Source organism: Physeter macrocephalus, chromosome 19 (genome assembly GCF_002837175.3).
Source record: "Physeter macrocephalus isolate SW-GA chromosome 19, ASM283717v5, whole genome shotgun sequence".
NCBI classification, from domain to species: Eukaryota; Metazoa; Chordata; class Mammalia; order Artiodactyla; family Physeteridae; genus Physeter; species Physeter macrocephalus.
The window spans coordinates 35,262-63,155 of NC_041232.1; the positions used below are offsets into that span (position 1 = coordinate 35,262).

The window sequence follows — 27,894 nt, forward strand, 5'->3', positions numbered from 1 at the left end:
GCTTCCCCGACAGCACCCGCCCCTTCCTGGGGTGCAGCCCTGACAGCCCACTCCACGCAGGGAGGGGCTTCTCTTCCATTGGAGGCTCTTGGGCAGCCCTGAGATTCTTTAATTGGTGGCTATGGAAAGCAGCGCACCCCCAAATAAAAGCCCTTGTCCCCATTTGTACGTCCCCAGCACTTATACCCCCACGAACCTTTCCTGCATCCGGCCCTAGGCTAGTCCAGCGGTGGTTATACATCCGCTGCAGACCCACACGTGGGACCGAGGCCCGGCCATGGTCGGCCGAGTGAGGATGTGCTGTCACGGGCTCACTGACTCACTCGGGCCAACACACTTCACACCCCGAGTTCATCCTCCGGGATGAACGAATCTAGACTTCCTGAGCATCTCATGGGAGCTGAAGAGAACCGCAAACCTGAGACCCTAAACAGTGACATCATTCAATTCCTTCCCATTACGTTTTCTGAGAAGTAGCCCAAGCATAATCAGCGACACTGTATGCTCAGGAGGAAAAAAGTGCAGTGTTTACACTTTATTTTTGACATAAAGAAGCCGTATTTACACAATACATTCATATTTTTAAGTATGATACAGCTCTCTGTAGAAAACCATTCCATCACAAAATAGCAACTTGTGACCCGGATTCCATCTTTAAAATATTAAATCAAATGAAAATATTCCTAATTTTATAGCCCATCACAGAGGGAGACTCTGAAGGGAGGTGGGAGTGAAAAGCAGGTGACAGCGAGAGGACCCCTACCCGACGGGGACAGAGACCGGGAGAGCCCGAGGCTGGGGCACATGCCCTCCCCCGCAACCCGGGTGACTTCCGAGGCCGAGGACGAAGCACCCCACTTCCCACTGTGCCATCAGGCGAGCGCGGCTCTGAAGGCGCAGCTCTGGCTACGCGGGGCCAGCGCCCTGGGCCTGGCTGGCAGCCTTCTCACCCGAGGGCTCCTCTGAGCCCTCCCGCTCCCTGTTCCAGTCCTTCAGGCCCTCAGGCAGCGAGGTGTCCTCGTCCAGGCTGCCGGTGCCTTCCACAAATTCCTCATACGTAGACTTTTCTGCAAACGGTCTGGGGCCCAGGAGTTCCACCATGTCGTTCTTGTCTAACACTTCTTTCTCTAACAGGAGCAGAGCAACCTGCAATGGGAACACCTGCGGTTAAACAGTCACCCAGCAACGTCTCTCCAATCTCATCACCTCCTATTTACAGTCAACCCCCTTCCAAAAAACAGTTTAGGACCACTGAAAAGAGATATTCACGGTCATGTCGCTTTAGAATAAGATGTGCAAAAATCCTGGAAAAACACGTGTCCCCACGAAGGGCGCGGCTGCACAGTGTGGTACATCCAAGTGGCCCGTGACTGTGCCCTGGATTTAGTGGGGGAGCTCTGTCCCTGACGCCACAGGAGGACATCCTCGGGGAGGAGAACCAGATGCAGTGTCCCTGGGCCCCACCTGCTTCCAAAGAGGGGAGGAGCTCCCTCTGGCTTACAGAGCAGAAAGAAATCCTGCCAGGAAGTGTGAGGAAGTGATGCAAGTGACTGGGGGTGGGGGTGGGGGAAAGGGTGGAAACAGGGAAATTTTTAAAGGTGGTTGACAAAAATAAAGACAAATGAGGCAGAGACAAAATATGAAGCAGGAGATTAACGTGAAAATATGCATCTCGAAGTTCTGCTCTCTGTGTGGCTGAACTACAGGACTGACATGACACACAGCCACAGAAAAAGGGACCCCTGCCAACTACGAGTGGGGAGGTGAGGGACGGTGTCAGGAGGACAGGGAACAGGGTAACGTTAGACCCGCTGTTACCACTGCCTTTCTACTTCTGCTGCCACCACTGCACCATCTCAGGAAGTTAAAACACACCCATGGCTGCCTCTGCACTGGCCTCTGATTGTCCCCCTGGAGATGGCACCCTGCTGCCACTCTATTTTTTTAAACTGGTTTCTTTTTTCTTTAAAGATTTATTTTTATTTATTTATTTTGGCTGCGCCGGGTCTTAGTTGTAATGTGTGGACTCTTAGTTGCGGCATGTGAGATCTAGTTCCCCGATCAGGGATCAAACCCAGGCCCCCTGCATTGGGAGCGCGGAGTCTTAACCACTGGACCACCAGGGAAGTCCCTGCCACTCTCTCCTTTAAATGATGAGTTTTTAAGCATTTCCACTCCAGATTCTTTCAGTACTTCCGACTATAAAACACAGGGGCTGGATGAGATCTCCATGAAGGGCGCCTCTAGCTCCAGAGCTGTGTTTCCCGCAGAGCTCTGGAGGCCCCAGACACCCTGTCCTGCCCTTCCCTCTGCACCCCCTCCTCGCTCACTAAGGCCCCACACAGCGAGTCCTCCTCTCCTCCCCATGTTCACTGTAGCCTGATGAGCCGTCAGGGTGGATGTCAGCCTTCTCTGCCCTCTGCTCTCTCCCCTCGGAGCCCCTGCTGCAGGCTCCTCCCACCTACCCCGCGCTCTGTGAAAAGGCACCTCTGAAAAGGCACCTCGGGCTCTGCCCGGCACAGCTCACAGTGGGCTTCTCTGAAGATCTGCTGATTGGACGGCATCATCTTAGAATAGCTTTTTTCTCTATCAGTCCTTTATAGAAGACTTTTCACCTGTGCTTTTATCATGAGAGCGTGGAATATTTAAAAAACAAAAGATTCTCCGTTTGGTTGCACGGATTCTGAATAATTAAGGGTTTACTGGATGCAAGAAATCGACTGAATTAGAAAGGCTCCCTCCCTTTTGAAAGTGCTATCAAATGAGGCACAACCATGGAAGATACAATGAATGTTTGTTCATGGAAGGTCATAATTAAGCAAAGGTCCTGCATATCTAGTTTGGCTAATTCTTTCATTTGCTGTTCCACTACCTCTTTACTCTGGAGGTGAAGAGCAGTGGTCATTCCCGATCAGGCCACCGGGCTCCACATTTGGAAGCACTTGGTGGGTGACTGCAGGTTCAACTGTGTGTCTGGTGCTGTGAACAGACTTCGTTAATCCTGCGCTCACATTCCTAAGAACCGGGAGCCGGGATCATGCCCGCTGCTGCTCCTCCCACATCCCCCAGCCCCACAGAGACAGCAGACACAGCATCAGGATGGAGGAAGGAGCCTGGGATTAACAGGCACAGGGGACATCGGTGTCTACAAACCAACCAACCAGTCAAGCCATCAGTCTCAACTCTTTCTGCAAAACCATGCAGAGAATCATTGGTGCAGCCGGCACCCACCTTCTCCACATCTGCTTTCTTTTCTGTGAGAAGAGCGACTGTCCTCTTGTAAGCATCGTTGATAAGTATTCGTACTTCGTCATCTATTAATCTGGCCGTGGCCTCGCTGTAAGGCTTTTCCAGCACCATGTCCCCCTGACGAGGGAGGTCAAAGGAGATTTGTCCGACCTTTTCATTCATGCCGAACTGAACAATCTGAAAAAGAATGTGTGACTAGTGGTGGGCATCCATTTCTGCTCACAGGTTTTTATAAAATGGCAGCAAATCCACTGACATGAAATCCACACACCTCACTGCAGTACTACTCGCAACGACTCACTCACTGCAGTACTACCCGCAACGACACGGCAGCCATGAGTCGGCCAAGTAGACCAGGGTGTTCTGCGTAGATGGAGGTTGGGAGGACAAGACCAGAGACCCACAGGCAACGTCTACAAGGCAGGCGGCAAACAGGCAGGGACAAACCCCAATGGTGACGAGACCTGCTTGAAATCGCTCTGCACGGGGGGAGGTGAGGACAGGCAAGGAGCATCCGACAGATGGGAGGAACCACCCAGGCCGCCCAGAGGCTCTTCCCGCGCCGCCCAGGTTCCAGGAACCTGAGAGGGGCGTCGGCATTCTCCCTGAGTCCACAGGGCCCAGCCTGTACCCCATGAAACCCCCATACTAACCACACAAAAACCCCACATTAAGAAGAAGCTGTGGAAGTAAAATCCAAACTGACCAGAAAAGAGAAGGCGCAGATAAAAGAGGGGAGCAGGAACAGATCAGAAAGTAGGAAGTCATGTTTTTTTACAATTTATGAAAACAGCAGGAAACTCTAAAACCGTAAAACTAGAAAAACTGTCTTAATCCACCTCCTTCCTAAGAGATCAGGAAAACAAACTTCATGTAAAAGTGGGCAACAGAAAAATCCCTTACAAAGTTGTTATGAGAAAAAAGTAAGGAGCAGAATAATGTCTACACAGATAAGGGAAGTGGGATGGAGGGACGTCCATAAAACAGAAGAAAACTGTAACCCACAACTTCAGAATAGGCTAACCGAAATCAGGAAGGTGACAGAAGATAAGAAAGAATAACATTAAGTCAGAATCAGAAAATTTAGATGAGGTGCTAGAACTCAGGAAATAAAAAAAGAAAACATTACAGTTATTTTTGTTTGTTTGTTTGTTTGTTTTTGTGGTACCCGGGCCTCTCACTGTTGTGGCCTCTCCCGCTGCGCAGCACAGGCTCCGGACACGAACCCGTGTCCCCTGCATTGGCAGGCGGACTCTCAACCACTGCGCCACCAGGGAAGCCCTACAGTTATTTTTTAAAATGGAGATTAAACTAGAAAGAACACAAGAGCAAACAACCCCAACAAACAAATGCCCTAAGAAAAATTATTGGGTTTTTTTGGCAGTGCTGCGCGGCACATGCGATCTTAGTTCCCCGACCAGGGATATAACCCGCGTCCCCTGCATTGGAAGCTTGGAGTCTTAACCACTGGACCACCAGGGAAGTCCCAAGAAAAATGAGAGGTATGGGAAAGTAACAGGCCCAGAAGAGCTGACATACGAATAAAAGGAGTTCCCAAAGAAAGTCACTGACATCAAGTTCCATGACAGCAAAATGACCTTGTCTGGGGATGGAGGTGCCCGGGATAAACTTAAAGTAAACAGGGGAATGGCTGCTCCTAGCAGAAAGGACCAGAAGGGACAGGCACCAGGGAGTCCACGCGGGATCCCACAGGCTCGTAACTGAACTTAAACTCTACTGATGTGCTTTATACACTCTAAGTAATAAACCTGAAAGACCGAACTCTCAAAACAAGAGTTTCTTTTCCTAAGTTTTGATCGTTTTAAAATGGATTTCTCTTAAGAAGTAACCCTTGCCTGGAAAGCCTAGACCAGTCAAACAGGAGTGCTGTTCCAGAGCCGTTGGTGCAGGTGAGGATGCAGGACTACCCCGCCCACACTCACCTGGGCATACGCACTCTGAGTCACTTTTCGCAAGTCATCCTGAGCGCCGGTTGTGATTCTCCCAAAGAAGATCTCCTCTGACACGCGGCCGCCCAGAGTCATGCACATCCTGTCCAGGAGCTGCTCTTTGGTGTAGAGGTACTGCTCCTTGGGTAAGTACTGCGCGTAGCCCAGCCCTTTGCCCCGAGGGATGATGGACACCTGATGAGGAGAACACACGGCGCGCTGAGGACAGCGGCCACTGGATGCTGATGTGGAGCCACAGGGAGACTCACTGGCGAGGAAAGCACCACAGCCTCGGCCTGGAGCTGGGTGGGAGGGCCCGTCCAGGAGAGCATTTTCTCTTAGGGTAACCTCACCCGAGAGGTCTATAAAGTATTTCTTGTCTCTTATAAAACTCAACTGGAAGTGTTCAGTCCTGACAACAGGGCTGCTGCTGAGTGGCGACCCCTCCAGACTTGATGCCGGCCCCGCCTACCCCGCTTTCCAGGAGGCAGACAGAGGGGCCAGCAGCCTTCGTTTTCTAGTCCTCTTGTTGCAATTGAGTAGATTCCTTTGATTTTTACAATCAATGCTCCCAGTTACAGGTTACAGTTCCGTGAGTTCTGACAAACAGCCTCCTCCCACAACCAAGATATAAAACATCTTCCTCTTCTCCCCGAAATCCCCTCCCCCGCCCCCACAGATGAGTTGCAATTTCTAGAACTGCACGTAAATGGCCTCATACAGTAGGGACTTCACTGTGTGGTCTCTGTGACTGTCCCCGAGACCCACCCCCACTGCCGGCTGTGTTAACAGTGCACTCGGCTCTACAGCCGCGCAGCAATCACTGGGTAAACACACCAAACATCCACTCCTTCTTGAGGGACTTCGGGGCTCTTTCCGGTTTATTGCTATTATGGATAAAGCAGTAAAAGTATTCCATGGACATGTTTTTATTTCTCTTGGGTAAACTCACAGGAGTGGGACCGTTTGGTTGTATTGGAAGCATTTGTCACCTTTATGAGAAACTGCCGAACTGGTTTCCACGGTGGCTGTCCCGGGTCAGGTGCCCGCCCGCAGGCATGGGGTCCAGCTGGACTGACCTCGGGACATGTGGAGCTTCGGCAGGGTTCCACCCACACCTCCCGGTGACTTAGGGCATCCGGTATCTTCATGCGCCTAGCGCCCATTCCTATTCCTTCTCTCGGGAGTACATGCACATATATCTTGCCTATTATTTTCCAGGGTTGCTTGTTTCCCTACCACTGAATTTTAAGAGTCCTTCATGTATTCCAGGTACACATCCTCTGTCATATACATGTACTACAAGTATTTCCAGGGTGTGTGGCTTGCCTTTCATTTTTTCTATGGAGTCAGGGAAACCCCCTGGGCAAGAGAGCCCCAGACGCCCAAGCCTGACCCATGGTAGCAACTGCTTTTCCAGAGTAAACCCCTCCAGCTTCTGCACACTTTTCTTTCCAAACTTTATAACTCTTCTGCGTGACCCTTTCACCCCAACACCATCAGCAGATGTTCCTGCCACATGGCCCAGTGTGGCCACCATCTGTTCCACACCAACTGCCTCACCTTCAGGAGGGGGTCCGCGTGCTCCAGATACCAGCCGGCAACTGCGTGGCCAGCCTCGTGGTATGCCACCGTCTTCTTCTCCTCGGGCTGCAGAACCTGAGTTTTTTTCTCTAAGCCTGACATACAGAACAGAAAACAAAACCCACTGCTTTAGTGACACCGACATCAAAAGAGATTTACACGATACCACACAGCGTCTCATCTAAATCGTGACTCAGAGACCAAGCTGCCTGTGACCATGGAAGATTCCCAATCAGGGGCAGAACAAAGCAAAGCATCAACTTCAAAATATACAACCACCGCAAAACGCATTCACTACCCCACCCGAGGCCCACTTTCTCCTACTCTCCCACTCGAGTCACATATCTCATTTTGAGAAGTAAACAGAAATGCAAAGTAAAATTCAACACTAGGGTCAATTTGACACATAAAATTCACAGAAAACGAAGACATCTGGAAAGAGCTCACTGCCCAGTCTAGGCATTGGGAATCACCAAGTAGGGGGAGACAAGGACCCGGCTGAGGAGGCGGGCACACGAGGGTGGGAGGAGAGCCAGGCCCCTGAGAGGCAGCAGCCCGGCACCGCCAGCAGTGCAGCCGCAGAGCAGCCCTGAGGAGGTGCCCGCGAGCCGGCCCGCGTGTTGCCAGAACTGAAGGACCCCCACTCCAGCCTGGATGAAGGCGGACGCAGAGCTCGCCCGCACCTCTGGGCTGTAGTCTGTACTGATACAAAGCTCACAGGTGACACCAGCTTTCTCGTGTTCCAGGTACTCATCTGAGAATTTCTCAACTGGTAACACGTTACGGAGTCTGGGAGACTGAAAAAGAAAAGAGGGCGAACTGTGTTCCCGAGGACTCAGCCCAGGACACGCACACGCCACAGAGCCGCAGTGGGTGGGAAGAGGCAGGTGGACAGCCCTGTGCTCCACAGACACAGACACGCAGTTCTCATGCCCCCAAAACACAAGAACCCCCGGCCTGTCACAGGATTTCCCCTCCTCAGCTCGCGATCCCGTCACAGGGCGCGTGCTGGCCCCAGCGGCTGAGCGTGAACGGCACGTCCGTGCCCCTCAGGCCAAGGGCTCTGCCCCACCAGCCGCCCTGGCCTCTTTCACAAACTCACTTTCCTACTAGACACCCCCCCCTCCCCCGCTTCCCCCCCGGACCTAAAAGAACACAAATAGTCTTCTTCTGTGTTTACAGTGAGGTATTTTAATTCCACTCACAACTGTCATCTTAGACTTTTTCTTTTCCCTAACCCGCCCTGGCCTCTTTCACAAACTCACTTTCCTACTAGACACCCCCCCTCCCCCGCTTCCCCCCCGACCTAAAAGAACACAAATAGTCTTCTTCTGTGTTTACAGTGAGGTATTTTAATTCCACTCACAACTGTCATCTTAGACTTTTTCTTTTCCCTAACCAATCTCAAACGGTCCAGTCACTCACTCGGCCCTGCTACAACTCCCCCCCAGCCCCCCTGCAGTGGCACCTACTCCTTGTCTCACCTGTTAATGAGCCTGTCAGGCCTGTGGCACAAAACAAGCTTCGGAAACTCTGCTGACAGCCGTTTCCCTCTCGGCTGTCGGCTGTGTGGCCCGTGCCTTCACCCACCCCGCACCACGGGAAACACGGCCGTGCGCAGGACCCCACGGGTACATCCCGCCCCGGCTCACTTCCCACCAAACCAGCAGCCCCGAGGATGCCCTTCCCACCTGTGGCCATGGGGCTCCCACGCTCACGTCCACTACCGCACGTTAAGGACCAGTAGGGGCTCTGCCTCCAGATACGCCCCTTCTTCAAAGATGCATCTTCCTGAACCATCACTGACTATACTGTTACTCAGTGGCTCAGGAAAACTCGTGTTAGTACAATACTGGCCGTAAAACAAGCTCTTAAGCTTACCACTCAAGGCTTGCTGAAATCTAGGTTTCAACACCTCTCTCCACTTTGTCTTCCTTCCCACAGGAACTGGAGTCTGAGCAACTCACCTCCCGCCGTGAGGCAAAGGCCATGACCTGCTCCTCTGCTCACCCTCGTTCACACCACATCCCCTCCTCCTCCTGAGCCCAGTTTAAACCTCGCTCTTCTGTGGAGCCTTCCTGTCTGCAGTGCTATTCCCTCCTCTGAATGCCCAAGTTCTCGAACTGCTAGTTATCTTTTTACCGGTATTAACTATAAGCTCTCTAGAAAGCAAGGAAAACACATTACTGGCCAACCCTGCTTGACAGGTGAGCATTTCCCGGTCAAACAGTTGTTACAGCTGTTCATCCATCACCTATATCTAGCTTAGAGCACATTTAACTCATGCGATGAAATTTTTCAAACAGGGAGGTTGTGAGTGTTTTAGAAAAACTAGATTCAGGGGAGGACACCTCCCTGCTTGCCGCCCATGCAGCATGAGGATGGTGTTTCAGACCCATCCAACAGGGTGCCGGCGAGCCCCAGGCCTGGGCAGATACACGCCCCGGCCTCAAACTCACGCCATCTGCCCTTGGTCGTGGGTCCCACCAGCTGCCTTACCACCAATTACTCGTTCAATTGCTTGTTCGAAGTGTTTCTGATTTATGGAATCTGAAAGGTGTCTCGCAGCAATCAAAGCAGCTTCATTGCAGACGTTGGCAACATCGGCTCCTGTGAAAGGGACACACACAATGGCTCAACCGCCAAATACACTTGAGCTCACTGGTCACACATTGTGAAGAAGGGAACCCGGGCCAACCGTCCACCAGCAGCAGGCTGTAGCGCTCAGTCCTGCCTGGCACAACCCGGCCCCTAACTGCACGCTCCAAGTATCAGCAGTACACAGATGCCCACAGGCAGCCCTCCACCTTTAGAGACTGTGCAATGACAGCAAACTAAGACAGTGCTTTAAAATGCCCATCAACTTAGTTCCACCATCTCTGTTGGGAAAGTGACTTAAGCGGATATTGGGCAATCTGCTGAAATATAATGAAATACATAGGCATTAAAATGACCTAATGCATTTAGTTAAACAACGAAAGTTAAACGTGAGAAGCTTGCCGAAAGCTTTCTAGATCCTTAGGTCTCTGTAAACTACCTTTACAGACAAAGTATATAAGGATGAAAATAGGCCGTAACACAATGTATGTGCTCAACAAAAAATATTAAAAAGTCAGGCCCCGGGGACATTGAAGGTGCCTGTGCCTGTGTATATAACCTTCTCAGGCTGTAGATAGATGGTCCCTTCTATTTCATGTTAAGTTAGGAAGAAGGGAGAGAGGGAACAAGAAAGGAAGGGTCACATCCTGTAGACACAACAGCAGGTCATGATCACCCACCTGAAAATCCTGGGGTCAAGGATGCCAGTCTTCTTGCCAGCTTCTCCTTTTCCAGTGCGCTGTCCAGTTTCAGTGGTCGGAGGTGAACTTTGAAAATAGAGGCTCTTCCTTTTATGTCCGGCGGTCCTTAAGAAATTATTTTTAAGGAAAAAAAAAACCATAGTGAAACAGTTGCACCCCTCCTCACAAGAACTGGCCTGAATCCAGGGAAAACCATCTCACCGATAAAGATCTGCCTGTCGAAGCGCCCCGGCCTCATCAGCGCGGGGTCCAGGATATCTGGTCGGTTGGTGCCCGCCAAAATGACCACGTTCGTCGTTGTGTTAAAGCCTGGAAACAGAACAAAGGCATCACCATTGTTAAATGCCGTGAGGAGGAAGGTGACAGAGTGCCTGTCCAGAACGTATGAGCACAAGACACACCACTTTAGTTTTCTATTTATTCTAGTGATTTTTTAAGTTGCAAACTTAATGATTTTTCTTACTATTCATCTTGTCCTTAACAATTAAGTCATATACAGTATAAGACTTAAAGATTTAAGGATCAACCACTAAAAACAAATTTACCAAAGATTTTAATTTACGTAACTAGAAATGTAGATTATGCTGTCAACTTCAGAAAGTTTTAAAAAATCAGTAAGGTTAAATTTGCAAAGGAAGTGTCTGAACTCCCTGAGCCACAGGGACCACTCACTGCACATCTGAAGGCAGGCACCACCCCACCTCCAACCTCTTCTGCAGGCTCAGCCTGCTCGTCTGACTGGCCATTTCTCAAACGGCAATGCTGTGGCCACAGAGCAGGACCATCACCCCCAGGACCCTGGCACTGAAGGAGCCTGGCCCGTTCCCCCAGGGTGGGCTCTGCTGTGCACGGGGGTCTGCAGAGCCGAGGAGCAGCCCCACCTTCTCAGTCTGGCTCCCATGCCCGGCCCAGAAACGCAGACAAGCTCAAAATCTGCCAAATTCGCACTTGCTAACCCATGGGTTTTCCTGATCCTTCAGAATCATAAATGGTTTGAGAATGAGATTACGATTCTTTAGTGAAGCATTTCACCAGTTTTTCTCTTATTTGGCACCAGGTACAAATGCCATCTTAACACCAATAATAAGTTACGGCAGGCCGCCAGGAAAGACTATTTTGCTATTACCTGTACTGGAATAAAAGAGCCCTTCGATAGGGCTGTTTATTTTAGAGAATCTCTTTGCTCTCTATTATCAGCACAGGACTCTCATTTTAGAAACATGAAGAACAATTAGAAAGCACAGTTCAAAACACAAAAGACTTGAACATTCACCATCCATTTCCACCAGCAGCTGGTTGAGGGTATTCTCCTGCTCACTCTGCCCCCCGAAGTTGCCCCTTCCTCTCTTCCGTCCCACAGCATCTATTTCATCGATGAAGAGGATGCAAGGGGCGTTCTTCCGAGCGAGGGCAAATAAGTCACGGACCTGGATGAAAATGTAAGCACAGGAGTCACTTGACAAGTGAGTGTTATCCTCCCAATAAAACACAGACATCAAGCTTCCTGTCCCCCAGGAAGGCCATCCTGTGTCACACACTGTACAGTACAAATTTAAAAAGTTACAAGCAGCAAAGAAGTCACGTGGCAAATGGTGGGAAACTAATGTAAGGTGAGCAAATATTATTTCTAAAAGCTCTTCAGTTATTGTTATGTAAGAAGCACGAACACCAACAAACTGACGCTACATATCTTTGTCCTACTAAAAGGTAACAAGTAGAGTTGTAAAGATTGTATTCAGTTTACAAGTCCAACTACCCCGGGCTCCCTTCACGCCCGAGGCAGGCAGTAACAGCAGACGTTTACTCAAAGACCCAGCGACGTGTACACACAGCAGAGGCATGACCCTCCCGAGCCCCGCCAGCTGTCACCCCGCCCTCAGACCACGGCAGCGGGGACCCTGCGCCCACCTTCTGACCTGCTGAGTTAATACAGTGTGAGGTGAGACTTACTCTAGCTGGACCCACACCGACAAACATCTCCAAGAACTCAGATCCACTAACGGTGATGAAAGGGACGTTGGCTTCTCCGGCTGTGGCCTTCGCCAGCAGTGTCTTTCCGGTGCCTGGAGGACCGGTGAGAATGGCACCCTTCAGATACAAAAAAGAAAAAGTACATTTGACTAGAATTTCAGAAAAATAAATTGCATATCCATAAATAATTCCAAGGTATAAATCTGCCTACAAATTTTAGTGATATACGCTAAATATTTCTTAAACGTGTGAACAATGATAGTAATTATATTAGTAACAATATTAGTAACATTATATTAGTAAGAAGAGAAAGAAAATTATATGAGAAATATAGAGAAATACATTAGAAATTATATTACAGAAACATAGAGAAAGTAATTATATTAGTGAGAAGAGAAAGGAAAAGACTACTAGAGATTAGAGACTATACTGTTTTAAAAAACTTGGTAAGAATGTGAAATTTGAAATACCTCTCTTACTTTTAAAGATTTTTAGTGTTGCTTTTTAGACCTAACAGTATATAAAGGGTGACTTAAGCTGAGAATCTACTAATAAACTGCCTGAGGTTTACTTCAATAATTCAAGGAGACACAAATATCACACTTCCAACTTACATTTTGCTTTTCTTTCCTTTAAAATTTCACAAATGAAGTAAAAATCTAATAACTAATGATGAACTTAAAAAGAATACTGTTTGCTCAAACACTGTAATTACTTAAGTTGTGAAAATGCCTAAGTATGATGTGAACAGGTACGCAAGTATAACAAATTATAAAACTATAAAATGTGACTTTTTATCCATGGAGGCAGGCAGGACATGAAATCAAGGAAGTGATGATTCCCTTTACAAAGGACTCCTTTAAAAGTAAACTTTATTAACGGGTTTTTAAAAGAATTAGTTAAACATTTTCTCTTCATTTACTTAAAGCCTGAGCCTGGCCTTGGGGACACAAAGATGGGCAAGGCTACCCGTGGCGCGCAGTGGGTGCGGGGAGGTCTGTCCTCCACGGAGTCCTGGACCATGTACCTGAGTTCCAGGCCAGGCCTGCTCATGGTGCTGAGGGAGGGACAGGGAGGTCACAGCAGAGGCAATGTGCTCGGGGCTGCTGAGAGGGGGGTGTCTAAGTTGCCCTGGAGGGAGAAGGCAGCAAACCAAGGGGAGAGGACACACATTTTCTCGGAAACACACGCTACCTGCAAGAAGACACATCCACGCAGGACAGCCGACCTGAAGAGACGCGCAAGTTAAACGGAGACTAGTAAGTTAAGATGGAGGAAGGAGAGAAAAAGAGCTACTTTATAAGTAATCTAACTTCATAAAATTGTAACTTCAGAGATCAAGAAATACTTCAGAAGATTTTTGGGTTAATGAGCTGAAAACTGTCTTCTGAAAGTTCATTTTACCTTTGGGATTTTTGCTCCTAGGTCTTGATACTGCTTTGGGTTTTTCAGGAAATTCACAAATTCCATTATCTCTAGCTTGGCCTCCTCGCAGCCCGCCACATCTTTGAACTTCACATCTATCTCGTCCTTTAGGACCTTGGCAGTGGTTTCTCCGACACTGAAGAGTCCGCCCATGCCCCGGCCCGTGCGGCCGATGCCGGCCGGCCCCCTCCGGATGGTGTAGAGCAGGAAGGTGATGATGAGCACGGTGGGCAGCATGCTCAGCAGAAAGGAGCTGGGGGCCACACGACAGCGCAGCGCTCAGGCGGGCGGCCCTGGCTCGGTTGCCCTGCGAGGGACCCGCCACCCCGTAACTGCACACAGTTTCTGCCTGTGCAACACTGGGCTATCCGGGTACATCTGAGGCACAAGGAGACTCTTAGTGTGTCAGTATCACTGAAGGAGAAGCTCAGAAAGTAAGACCAAAGAAAAACCTGTTCTTAACACGTACGCTGTCCAGTGGTGCTTTATTCCTACCTCAAGAACCACCATTTATGCACAGGACAGACCTGTGACTGACTATCAATGCATCAAAATTTCAAAGAAATTTCGTTCAAATTGCTCATTTAACAATTTTAACATGATTCTGGTGTTAGCCTGGGTAGAAATTCCAGTTCCCTTATTGGAAGGCATCAACTTATTCTGAAGAGATGTCTTCCAAATATTCAATCCTTGCGAAGGCAACAGTGGTGAAAGCTGTCTCTGGGTAGCTCGTGCAGGCTCACAGAGACCCAGGGGCAGGGGTGCCCTCCAACCCGTGCCTGCCCTGGGTGGAGGGGTTCAGGGATGACCTACAGCCTTTTGCCTTCTGTTTGTCTTAATAAAGTCAATTTCCACACAACTACGGGCACAGACATATACTGGATAACATAATGCAATTTAGTTTAACTGATCCTAAGAAATTTAGGTCAAAACCTGGTACATGGTTTAGGTAAAAAACAAAACAAAACAAGAATAAAACCAGGATTAGCTTTCTAACTTTTCATCTATTATAAAATTTTAAATGCTGCTATAGCATTTAAACCATGAACAATTTACCTTTGGTTTATTTCTGGAGAAAAAAAATAAGCACACTGACAGTAAAGGTTTAAGGAATGGTGCAACAAAACTTTGTGTAATGTTCAGGACCAGCCTATAAAGTTAAGTAATTATATGATAACCTCGGGGACCAAGGGATATATTGCATCACGTGTGAAATAATTTCGGCAGCTAGCTGGATCTATTAATAAATACTGCAGGTAGATTGCAGGTCTACATACACCAAGACTCAAGAGAGTCCCTGAAGCCGAGTAAGACCATCAGCTCAATTAACACGCTAGCTACCCCTTCCTCTGCTCTCTTAGTACGAAAAAATTAAGCTTTATTTCTACTTTCACTCTCAAACTGGTAACTCTAAATCAAGGTATGTGTTCTGCATTTAATGCAAATGGGGTCACCACTAGGAGATCTACCAGGGCGTACATGGGTGAGCACTCAAAGGCCATGTATTCCCAAATAAGCCCAAAGACAAGCAACTCCTGAAATCAACAAGCTGTTCCTGAAAGACTCAGACCTGAAGTGGCCTTTCTAAAGACAAATAACCTTTAAGGGATGAAGCAGCTCTTGACCAGAGAGTTCTAAGAAGCATTACTTAAAAATCCTGGAAACTCTGTGAAATATAAATGTAAAGGATAGTTAAAAGGTGGGAATGCTACTCTTTAACACAAAGGGGCTCTTTATGCTAAAATCCTACTCAAGAACGGTGCATTGGACGTTAACCCCAAACCACTGCTTAATCAAGATAAATATTAACATGTAGAAAATCAACCGGTCTCCAGCAAACTAGTAAGTTACTAATGGTTGAAAAGAACTCTGGCCAAACTGAGAGGCCTGTTGAGAATATAAAGTGTGATGCTGCCCCCTGGTGACAAATTACACAGTGAGCCCCGGGAGCACAGGCAGCCTCCTGTGTTCACAGACACGCTTCTTACCCGTCACTCTCAGCAATGTAGACCACAGGGACCCTATCCTCCCCTTCTATGCCCAATTCCTGCTGTAAAGTTTCCAGATTCCGCTCAAAGGTGTCCACACTGCCAATATTGAACCAGACATATTGCTGTAAGGACAGAAAAACAAAATATCCTAATTTTGTTATAGGGGAATGAAGAAGAAACAAAGGATTCAATTCACAAAGGGTTCAACTTTCCAAGAATTTTTCAGAAATACTGCAAATTTACAAATTAAAAAACCCAACAATAACACAAGACTTGTTTTAACAATGCAGTGACTAAGTTTCACTCAGTGAGAACCCTTGACAAGCCTCAGCCAGTAAGCATTTCTATAGCAGCATTCCTCCACGGTCCTAAAATTGTAAACTCGAAAAATGAAAACTCTCTTTGAAAAGACAACCCTTTTCATAAACCAACAAGCGTCCTTTTCCTCTTGTCCACTTCCCAGGAACTTCTTAGCTGCCTGGTCCCAAACTAAACACCAGCCTGCAGCAGTAATGGCACTTCTCGGTGTTGGGACGGTTCCCAGCCCCAGGTGCACCACGATGCCCTGGGTCCTCAGAAGGAGGTGCTATCACCGACCGCCAGGAGGCAGTTCCACCCAATGGGACAGAAATCCCCTCCAGTCACTGGACCTGGGAGTTCCTGGGACCCTAGGGAGGGACACCCGAAGGGCTGGAGGCAATGGCGATGCTCCCCGCCAGCACAAGTTTCCCCACTGTGCTGGCGTTTACTGTCCCTGTTTGACAGAGGACAAAACTACAGGGGTGACCTCACTGCCCACGGTTACACATCTAGGAAATGGGTGGCTCTAAGCCCAGGCAGGCTGGCTCCAGGACCAGTGACAATAACCAGCAGGCCACACTGGCTCTCCGACACAACCATTCCCACCTCTGGAGCTTCCCCACACAATGGCCCGTTCCCAGCACCCGGCAAGTATCAGCTGCACTGCACAGCCCCGAAAGACTTTGTTCCTCCTCTAACCTGCGAACGCCTAAAAAACATGTAAACCTCAGACACTTGAGATGTGTACACAGACAAGAGCAACACGTCCCCGCAACCCTTCCACCACCAGGGTCACTGAGTGGGGGCCGTCACTCTGGTGTTTCTCTCCATGTGTCTAAAAACAAAAGATGGCGAGTAAGTTGTATAGCATCAAATAACAGTAGTTCTCGGTAAGTTGTTCACAGACAAAGCTACACGATTCCTGTGGTTATAGGCCCCAAATGTGTCAACGACAGAACACTCCCCAACTTAGCTCCCACCACCAAAGGGGCAACAAGCTAAATGATGCCTCACATCAGAGTCGGGCAGACCAAGGCCCAGCAGCATGGAGATTCCAGGGACAAGACCTAGGTGAGACCCTCTGGGGTGGGTCCCAGCTCCGCGGGTGATTCCTATGCACATTGAGGTTTGACAACCACCACTGACCTACACAATCTCATTTGAGAGCTAAGCCCTAAGAGTATTAGTGTCACTCCCATTTTAAAGATAAAGAAACTGAGGCTTCGAGGGGTTAGACCATAGAGCTAGTAAAGAGCAGAGCTTATCTGAGGCCAAGTGTGTCAGACTCCAAAGTCTGTGCTTATACAGCACAGCACAGCAATTAATATCGCTATGCCATAAGCAGTTGGACACTGAAAATCTTACACCCGTTTCCGAAAGCTTGAAATAGTCTTTATTAAACAGGCAATACATATTCTCTATGAAAAACTAAAGAAACACAAACATAATGAAAATAAAAAGCATCCATGACCTCAATATCCAGAGATAAACACTATTAGAAATTTTGATGTTGTTTTTTCAAGGTTTCATAATACCCCTTTTACAATCTTGAAATATGCACAATTTTGAAAAGAAATCAACATAAAACCTTAACTGTAATATAAAGGAGTGATACAAAGTAATTTATAAGATGGTACGAATTTCAATACGAAAATGCTCGTGCATGCCAGTACTAAGTGTAAAAACTGCTCCCCAGGGAGGAGCAGGCCCTACTGAGAGCCGAGCCCCAGCAGGCGATTAAAGAGGGACGTGAGGAGCCGCTACTGCTGACCAGGGGCCGAATGGTCCTGTTTATATGGTTCTAATTTTTTGCCCTATAAACAATGTTTTGAAGGACATCCTTGCACAGACACCTTTACATGCATCCCTAATTATTTCCCTAGGATTATTACTGAAGCAAAATTACTGGGTGTATGCGTACTTTCAAAACTGCTGATAAATACACTGCCAAACTGTCCTCTTGAAAGGGAGTGCCAATTTAATTCCCAGCACTAAAAGTCTGAGGAATAGTTCTGAGAAAAAAAAAAGTAGCATGGTTATTAATGAACATTTCATCATAAGATAAAGAGAATGGGGGGGGATTAAGACAATTCAAACAACTTTCCTAACAGTGACTGAAATACCAAAGTCCTATGACGTTACAGATATTCTTATATTTACTGATACGTTATCAGAGACATGGTCACCATCAGTTCTCGTTTTCCTTAAATATCGCCCCATCCAGGCAGAATGACAACGAAATGGTGAAGCGAAGGCATCCTGAGATAGAAGGGATGCAGCCTGGAAGAGGGCTGGCCCTAGGGGAGCTATAAGATCGCAGGATGCCCAGGGGCTAGGAGTGGGCCTGGGGGTCAGGTCCATGAAGGCTGGGAATCACCTGGGAACCTCATCTGCCCCCTCCCCCCTCCCCCCCATAATCCCCTCAACCCACTCTGGGGTCTCTGGAACACAGTTCAAACTGGTTGCACAAGAAATACAAATTTTTTTTTTAATAAGAACAGAAATAGGAATTAAAATAATATAACATCAAAAAACAGTTGGGAAAGATATGACCAGAATGCTCCTTAAACTGATTTGACAAAAGCTGTCTTAAGACATAAGCAATTCAGATTTTAACATTTTTTTTCTTAACCAAACAACTGTTTTCTCAGTCTTGAAAAATCATAGATACTGGAATACTGAAAACTAGATTTCACTCACTGGTTCCTAAATGAATAGCCAACGTGATCACCAAACCAAACCAAAACCAAAACCACTGGCCAGTCCCTGCACACATTACGGACACAACGTTCACATCCTCACTGTTAGTGAGGATCCTGGCTGCTGCGCTGCCCAGCTCCGACGCGGCCAGCATCGATGGCTACCGCAACGTGAGGGAATGCTTGCTTTTCAGTTTTACATCTGAAAAGTAAATTTACAGCTAATTCACATCAATTAATAAAGTCATTTACCCCATCAACAGGAGTTTTTCCTGGTGTAAAAGTCACTCGAACAAAACGCTTGTTGACGACTTCCAGTCTGTCTACCTGGAATTTTAAGAAGTTAAATATTCATACATAAATTTACACAAAGACTTGAGATATTCTTTTAAGCTCATCTGAAATGCCTGTATTTCAGACACACAAAAGAATATAAAGTAAAGAAAGAAGATAATGTAAGGATTACCCGTGTTCCCCCTTCCGGCTTGAGAAAGAAAACATCACAAACACTGCTGAAGCCCCCAGGCACCCAGAGGTGGCCGCTCTCTGCAGCGGGTGCTGGCCACCCCAAAGCAGGGCCTGGTCCCGGGCCACAGAGACCCAACCCGAAACAGACACTCACTTCTGCCTGTTTTTAAACTTTAAAAATGGTCTCATCTGGCATGTACTTTTCTACAACTTTCTTTTTCTTCTGTCCTTGTATTTGTAAGGTCTTTCCTTGCTGACATGTCAGTTCTGCAGGGTACCCCATTTTATAAGTACACCCCAAGTTATTGGTCCATTCTCCTGTTCACAGACATTCAGACTGTTTCAAATGCTCCCCCATCACAAACAATGCTGTTGTGAACATTCCTGTGTATACCATCTGGACACATCTTCAAGAACTTCCCTGGGATACGTACCTGTAGATAAACACAGTCCGGCTAGGCTGCAGGGCAAAATCGCTCTGCAAAACACTACTGTCCTCACTTGCTATTAAAAGACTTTTAAATTTCTGCCCCTCTAGGGTACAAAATTGTTTAAACTTGATTTTCCTGCAAGCTCCTAACTACACAGGGTTCTGAAGATCACTTGCACACCTCACCCCGAGGCCTCTGGCTGCTGCGGAGTGGAGCACTTTCGGGGGGGCCTGTTTCCTGCCGTTGTGAAGTCTGCTCTGGCAGGAAGTCTGGAAGGTACGAGCCCAATATGCGAAGTGAGGGAGCCCTTGGAAGGTTCCAGGAGGAAGCGGAATGGGGGCTCACCATCCGGAAATGACTGACTAGAGAACTCTACCCTCCATAAAACTGCTGGGGCAACGGCAGACTGACTGCAGAGAACCAGCAGGTCAGGAGGAAATGTGGCTACAGAGCCAGGACCTGTCCCCACACTCGAAGGACAGGAGTCACTTCTTAGAAAGCAGGCTCCTCACGACACCTGGGAATCACACATGTGAGAGCCTCACTTGCTTCAAAAATCTGAGTAGATAATCGTTTCCATTTTGTCCATCCTCACCTTACTGTACAGCCTTTAAAAATAATTTTAGATTCTTTATATTTCATTAAGTATTAATATCTTTATTTTATTCATTTCATTGATGAAAAATCCAGTATTGAGAGCTTAAATCATTTCCCCAAGGTTACAGAGCAGGCCTAATCCTGGTTCTCTTACTATCACTTTACTTCATCAATTCTAAGATAGGCATTTTTCATATTTTAACCTCTCAGACATTGGGATGCATGTTGACAACTGATGGTATTACACAGTTTCACTGGCAGCTCACTCAATCTTTCTTAGTAACGTGTAAAGTAACATGTGCCTTACAATCCACAGCATCTTAAATGAGCTGAAACAGGGTCTCACTGGGCAAAGACCCAGCCCGGGGGCACAGAGCTCATGCCCGGGCCTTCACTCAGAGCCCATGGCTCTCACTGTAAACACTGAGTCACCTATTCACCCACTTCCAGGCCCACAGGAGATTACAAGCAGTGAAGGTGTAATGGAGCTGGGAGAGGCTGGGAAAGGTGCAGGGAGGAGAGGCACCCAAGGGCACAAGAGGAATGATGGGAGCAGACGGGGACGCCAGAGCAACAGTTAGGAGCAGTGGCTCCAAAGTGAGGCTCTAGCATGAAAAGAAGTAAAAGGAGTTCGTGGTAAATTTGGGGACTGCTGGGTCAAAACAAACAGGTTCCTTGGTTGCAGTACTTTCCAGCATTAGAAAAATCAAACATGGGACTTGATGACGAACAAGCCTGGCTAACTTGGTGGCTGTTTATCACTTTATTGGCCTCATCTGAACCCCACCCTTTGAACTCCTGCAGCCTGCGGGCCCACACAATACTCACTACTCCTTTGGAAAGATAGTTATTGACAAAGTCCTTCCATGTGATTTCTCTCCCGGAGCTCTTGAACAGGAAGTAAAACAGGACTCCTCCCCAAAACAGGGCGGTCCAGAGAAAGTACATCCTGAATTCCTTGTCATCCCACGGAATGTCACCCTGGGCAAGGAAGGAGACATTTCTGTGAAGCATGCAACGTAACAACACGGTCTATGCTGTGCTGGATGAAAATCCCTTCCAATGCCATGAATGCCACCCCAGAGCCCCAACGTCAACCACACAGTGTGGAATCAAACCTTCTGGAACCTGGACCACCAGTGAGAATCGTCTTTCTTCCCACCTCGTTTTCCACCACCACCAACTCCTCCTCCAGAAGGACGCGGGGCAGCCGCTGGCTTCGATTCTGTTCACAGACAGAGAGTGTGTACAGTGGCACGGCAGGATTTCCTATATCTCAGCATGTTTTCATTAATACTGTTTAATAAAGTTTTATTGCAAAACACATGGCAACTGATCAGTTACTAAACAAAGTGCTATGAGGAAGCCTGAGACTAAGAGAGAGAGGGGTAGCCCTCAGGGAGGCTCCCGGAGCTTCACACGCACACACGGTCTCACGAGCTGCACACTTACCCAAGGACCAGTAGACACACGACTCTGCCCATCTTACAGATAAGAAAGGGGCTGACGTGCCTGCTGATCACCTGGTGCAGTGCTCAGTGACAGTGAGCAAGTGACAGAGCTGGGATCTGAGTGCACATGAGCACATTCCTGAGTTCCCACCTGAAGATAAAAAGTAGGTGCCCCCGCCCTGCCCCAAGCCCTGAAGTGAACACTGTTAAATTTCTTCTGCAGGAAAGACATGATTTTGATAACTGGCCAAAAACAAAACCACCGCCACCACCAACAAACCCACCTCATCCCCATAAAATCTGTTGATAAGAATCTGAAATTAGTCACTGTCATGAGTTGAACTGTGTCCTCCAAACTCATTTGCTGGAGTCCTACTCCCCAGTGATCTTAGGGTCTTCACCAAATACACAAGTTGAAATGAGGTCACATGGGTGAGTCCTAATCCAATATGATTAATGTTCTTATAAAAAGGGGACATTTGGACACAGACATGCACAGAAAAAAGGCGATATGAAGAGACCCAGGCAGAAGATGGCCATCTACAAGCCAAGGAGAAGGCCTGGAACAGACCCTTCCCTCACGACCCTCAGAAGAAACCAACCCTGCCACCTGCCGACACACTGATCTTGGACATCCAGCCTCCAGAACTGAGAGACATACTGTTGCTTCTGACACCCAGTTGTGGAACTTTGTTCTGGCAGCCTTAGGAAACTAATACAGTCACTAATACCTTCCCTTTCCCCCACTTCTCCATCCTTTCAAAGACCCACAAATACTGTTCTGACATCTTCAACTCCTGGGAAGCCACCCCCTCACTGTGCAGGCCAGGAGGTCTCGGCACCCAGTCACCTGCAGGGCCTCATGGCCTGGGCTTCCTGTCGTGCTCACCCCTCCGAGATGCACACAGGGAGCTCCCACACCCCTATCTTAAGTGAGGCAGGATCTCAGAGAGGCAAGCCCACCCCTAAGAGGCCCAGGCCTGGGAAATAAAGAGGAGGCACATTTCTAAACTTGTTGAATGATGTCCCATGTACTCCAGGACAAAGTAACATATATGCAAAAGGTACCCAATAGGTTATATTTAAAAAGTGGACCAATCACCATTAATCAGCCCCGAACCAAGGTCAACAGGAAGTTGCCCGGTCACCAGCACTCCATAAGCCCACACAGCACTGCTCCTTCCTCGGCTCTAGCCTGACTTTCATGCTCCACATTCTCTTAGCATGTACTTGTCCCTCCAACAAGACCCAAGTTCACTTAAAAGCAAAGGCTGTATTTTATTTTTCCTTACATTTCCCTAGAAGGAAACGATGCCAGCTGAATGCCAGCAAGTGCCGGGCACTGTGCTAAGTGCTATCACACGTGAAAGGGGAGCAGGGCCTGGGACACACACAGGCCCACAAGCCGCCGGCTCTGACAAACCCTCTCTGAGTCACTAAGGGAAGATAAGCCTCTGAGGAACAACTTGAAAAACACTGCACTCAAAATACACGTCAAGTAAATTGCATGTATTGATAACATGTGCCAAATGTACTTACTAAATATGCAGTTAGGTATGACTGATACTGACCAGCCAATATCTCTAAGGTAACCTTCAATTAATTCAATTTGAAAAATGACAAGAAATATGAGCAGAAAATTAAGATAAAATGAAACAATTTTATATGTGCTCCTAGACTACAGTTTCAGAACTGACTTAAGGTTTTCTTTGTTCAGTGAAAACTATCAGCAACATCATATATTAGGGGAAAACAGTAAGTTCAAATATAATCTTTTGAAAAGGTACCTTTTTTTTCTCTCATAACTTCTTTAGGTTCACTAGTTTTTTTTCCATTTTTCCCATTGGGAAAGTATTTTTCAAATCCTGTTAGAAAAGGAAAAAAATACATATCCTCAAACTAAAATTCATCAAGTTTTGTGTACGTGCTCTTTGTTTTTAAAGCAGCTGATTCATCACTAAAAAGCACAAGCTAGAAGTATAACATTGCTCATGTAGGGAGTAAATCTAAGTCTAGATAATACAGCTCACAACCCCGAGGAGTCAGAGGAAAAGGCCTCACTGGCCTGCCCACCTCATTACCAACAAAGGTGCCACATTTGAAGGTGACACACTGTCATCACTACAATCACACAGGAGGAGGTGGGGTGGGTTATAGAGGAGACATGACTTAGGAATCAACCGAAACAACGCCTCTGCACCTGCCCTGTCAACGCCCCCTGACAGCGAGTCTCCGTCACAAGACTGTCCACTGTCACAGTCACATCTGAATGTTTACCTTTTGGAGGCCGAGAACAGAATCTCTGATAAGCAGCAATCACATCTGTCAGAAGAGAACTTCTACTGGTTTTTGCTTGAGTTGTAGCATATCGATAAAGCTGCAACACAACATATAAATAAAAGCATGAAGGTTACATCAAGGTAAGAATGAAAAGAGCTTAATTTCCTAATACCACCAAGTGGATGAAATGCTTCTCCCTTCAACAGGAAGTTACAGACTAGCATAGAACAGCTCCCCCACCGAGGGAGGACTAGAGTTGTCCAGCCCTGGGCCGCTCTAGTCCATCAAGAACTAGGCGATACACACTTCACCCAGAAAACGAGAGTACTTCAAATCATACCTAATTAAGAGCTGCAGCCCAATTACGATTCTCTACCAACACATTCCCTCTGGCATTGTTTACTTAATTTGTAGCATTCAAAAGGCAAACTCTGACATGGAACATCTGCTGCCTCACTTGCAGGGTCTACCACACTACAAGGTCATTTACCTGAAATTACAGAACAATGCTGCTTGTGAAGACAATACTAAACTTATCTGTGTTCAAAGACAAGAAAGTTATGGTCCAATGTCACTGATAGTCCTTGTACTAGTAACATTTGCTAAAGGTATTTAACATAGTGTCATCCTGACAAGTCCCTTTACAGATTTATCTCTGCTTTAAATAACATGTTGCTAAAAATTGTTTGTAAATACTGCCTATATAAGTCAGAGTATAATGTAAACAAACTGAACAAGCTCCTTATTAAATATTTAGGTGCACAATTAAAAGCAATCAACGGCAAGGTCCACTGAGGGGCTATATCCAAATTTGGCAGTGGAAAAGTTCAAGTAATCCTATCTTTTTGAAAAGTGAAAATACACCACCATTTTTTAGGACAAGCTTTTACATACAGGTGAGAATGTTAAAAGTGAAGTTCACCTGCATTAGTATCCATCCTCACTTGCCTCCTTTATGGTCTGATGAGAAAAATAAAATACCACAAAACCATATAAAATCACTTCACATCCACAAGTGTGGCCATAATAAAAAAGAGAGACAATAACAAGTGCTGGTGAGGACCTGCAGAAATTGGAACCCTTGTGCACTGCTGGGGTGATGGGTACAGCCACTTTGGGAAAGTTTGGCATTCTCAAAATGTTAAACGTAGAGTTCAGTTACCACATGATCCAGCAAATCCACTCTTACTCAAGAAAATTGAAAACATATGTCCACACAAAACCTTGTACGTGAATGTTCATAGTAGCATTATTCATAATAGCCAAAAAGTGGAAACAACCCAAATGTCCATCAACTGATGATGAACAGACAAAATGTGGTATATGCACACAATGGAATTTTATTCAGCCATAAAAAAGGAATGAAGTACTGATACATGCTACCATGAAACCTTGAAAACATTATGCTAAGTTAAAGAAACCAGACACAAAAGGTCACATATTACATGATTCCATTTATATGAAATGTCCAAAATAGGCAAATCCACAGAGACTGTAGATTAGTAGTTGCCTGGGGCTGGAGGAATGGTTGGGGAGAAATGGCGTGTGACTGCTACTGTTTATAGGGCTTCTTTTTGAGTGATGAAAATCTTCTGAAATTAGATAGTGGTAATGGTTGCACAAACTTATGAATATACTAAAAACCACGGAACAGTACACTTGAAAACGGTGGATTTTATGATATCTGGATTAAATAATCAACTAAAAACCAAAAAAGAATGAGTTGATTTAATTCCAAATTAATACACAATTAATAGCAAAGTAGGACAGAAACACTGATACTGTTCTTGGTAGACAGCAATGCTGGTCTGAGAGAACTTGGAGCTTCTGTTATGTTGGGCCCTCCCTGACGGCTGGAACACTTGGCCTAAGAAATAAATAATGGATAAGAGTGTGTCATATGTGAATAAATATTTTCCAATGCCAAATCTATTACGGGTGTGGATTGAAATGACCTGTTATCCAAGCTGGACAGGGCAACAAGTCACTGAATATCTGCTCCAGGCCAGGTACTGCCAAGCAGTGGGGAGCCCACAGGGGGACCAGAACCAGTGCTGCCTCGAAGAAACTCAGAAGAGTAAGGAAGAGTCCTGGGAACAAATCAATTACAGAACGGTACAGCACGTGCAACAATACAAAACCTTAAGTAGAAAGGTACAGAGGTGGCACAGAGAAGGAAGTGGGTACATGTTTAAGGGACCTAGGCGTGTCACAGGGAAGTGACACCTAGCCTGGGATTTGAAAGACTCACAGTTCACCAGGCAAACAGTGTCAAAACTTTTAATTTTGATGAAATTGGAAATCTGATTTTTTGCATGATGATCTTCAACATATCTCATGATATTAGGAGACTCACAGTCATGTACCTGCAGTGGGAGAAAATGACGAATGCCCAGGGATACTACTGTGAGGGTCAAATGTGATAATATATGGAAACGCACTTTTAAAATTGTGTGGCAATACCCAGATTTACATTATCATTTCCAATCATTCTGAAAGTTACTTGAGAGCAAGGGTTCTTTATTAACACCATATTAAGCAAGTCTTTGTATCACAATAAAGTACAGAAATGGGTACACGGTATGTACTCCATAAACATTATTAGCTTGCTGAATAATCAGCCCCCTTTAGGCTCTCTTTTCAAATTGCACTGACCTGGAATACCTCTAGCAATAACCCCCGTGACTGTATTTAATGATGAGATTATTTTCTACAAAAGAACCATCAATTAAATTTTTTTCCTCTATCGAATCTAAGCCCATTCAAAGAATAATACATATAAAAGATTATGAATTTGCAAAATTTAAGTACAGAGGACCCCAATTTAGAGAATTAGGTTTTACGTCTGACGATGTACTTTTTAGTTGTGAAGCATCAGTTTCAACCCTTTGAGGATTATACCTGAGACCACACATCAAAATCTTTTCCCCAGGAACCTCACTGTGAGAACAGACTTTTAACAGATGGACAAACGCAGAGGAAAATCTGTGCTCTCAGCGTCCCTTGCAGGTAGCAGAGTAATGCCCTGGCGTCCCCACCCAGATCTTCAAGGCAATACCAGGGAATATGTGGCACCGACCTCCGCAAGCAGGAGACTTACTTACACCTCAGCATCGAAGATTCACGGAAACTATAGTGCCACTCGAGAGAAAGGCCTTTTAGATAAGATTCCTGACAAAAAACCCTGCAAACTCACAAGGCAGATCCCTACCTGCTTATTACATGTCTGAGTCCAATATTCACAAGGGACAAAAGAGGAATTCGAGCAAGGTAAGACAGAGAAATGGATGTAATGCAAGAAACGGAAAAAAGGCCTAGTGCACGGCCATTCTGAGTAAGAAACGAAGACGAATAACCCTGGCTGGCAAGGGGGTTTCGAGGAGGAAACATCAGGAATGCAGGTGCTATCACTGCCCTTTCCGTGGAAAGACTGAGAACACTTCCTCCAGGGCATCTGGCGACTGACCCCAGGGCTCGCCCACCACCCGCGGGGCTCCGTGCGCGGTCGTGGTCAACCTGTGCGAGGCGGGTCCGCCGCGGGCACAGCCGACATCGGCTCTGAGAGCCCGGACTTGACGGTGGCAAAGCAGCGCCCCTCTGGTGGGTACACCGTTAACGACCCCGGTTATTAGGCGTCGTGTCCGCCGGGCGGCGACAGCCCCACCCCCGAGCCCTCGCCGCCGGCTCCCGACGCGCTCCGCTCCGCAGGCCTCCCGGGCCCAGGGCAGCCCCGCCGCTCCGAGGCCCGTCTCCACCCGGGCCGAGGACCCACGCCGAGAGCAGGGCCCGTGACCTTGACTCCCAGCGCCGGGCCGGAAGCGGGTCGCCGGCCGGAAGCGGGCCGGGGGCGCCGGACTCACCGTCCGCAGGCAGAGCCGTTCGGTGGGGCCTGCGCGGCCGCCAGGCACGAGCATCAGGGGCAGCCCACGGGGCCGGCATGCGCCCCGGCCCCACAGCAGCAGGCACCGGTGCGCCATGGCCGCCGGCGCGTCCCTCGGGCCGGGCGCTGACGGGCGAGCGGCCGCAAACGGCCGCGCGCTGTCGGAACTGAGGCCACCGGACTGCTCGCCAGCCACCTTACGCTATTCTGCGTCTGCTCGCGCCCCGCCCCGCCCCGGCGCGCTGACGTCAGCCGCACGGCGGCGTGACCACGGGCATGACCGCGGCCCCGCCTCCGTAACGTTCAGGGTCAGGGCGGAG

The 27,894-nt window shown here is 47.5% G+C and overlaps 1 protein-coding gene across 2 annotated transcripts; it reads right to left on the reverse strand.

Annotated features, from left to right (window-relative positions):
• Window positions 1–510: 510 nt before the first annotated feature.
• AFG3L2 (AFG3 like matrix AAA peptidase subunit 2) lies at window positions 511–27,736 on the reverse strand. Of its 2 annotated transcripts, none has more exons than XM_024120863.2 (17): window positions 27,555–27,736; window positions 23,692–23,791; window positions 23,202–23,279; window positions 21,082–21,188; window positions 20,792–20,944; window positions 18,720–18,794; window positions 15,466–15,590; window positions 13,457–13,730; window positions 12,032–12,169; window positions 11,355–11,508; window positions 10,283–10,390; window positions 10,061–10,186; window positions 9,282–9,392; window positions 6,762–6,877; window positions 5,193–5,393; window positions 3,232–3,426; window positions 511–1,146 (listed from the first exon to the last, which is right to left on the reverse strand). In XM_024120863.2, the coding sequence occupies exons 1-17, from the start codon at window positions 27,669–27,671 to the stop codon at window positions 907–909; spliced, it is 2,418 nt and encodes an 805-aa protein (XP_023976631.1). In that variant the 5' UTR covers window positions 27,672–27,736; the 3' UTR covers window positions 511–906. The 2 variants fall into 2 exon arrangements, with proteins under 2 accessions (XP_023976631.1, XP_054936636.1); XM_055080661.1 differs by lacking the exon at window positions 27,555–27,736 and adding an exon at window positions 24,035–24,052.
• Window positions 27,737–27,894: the final 158 nt, after the last annotated feature.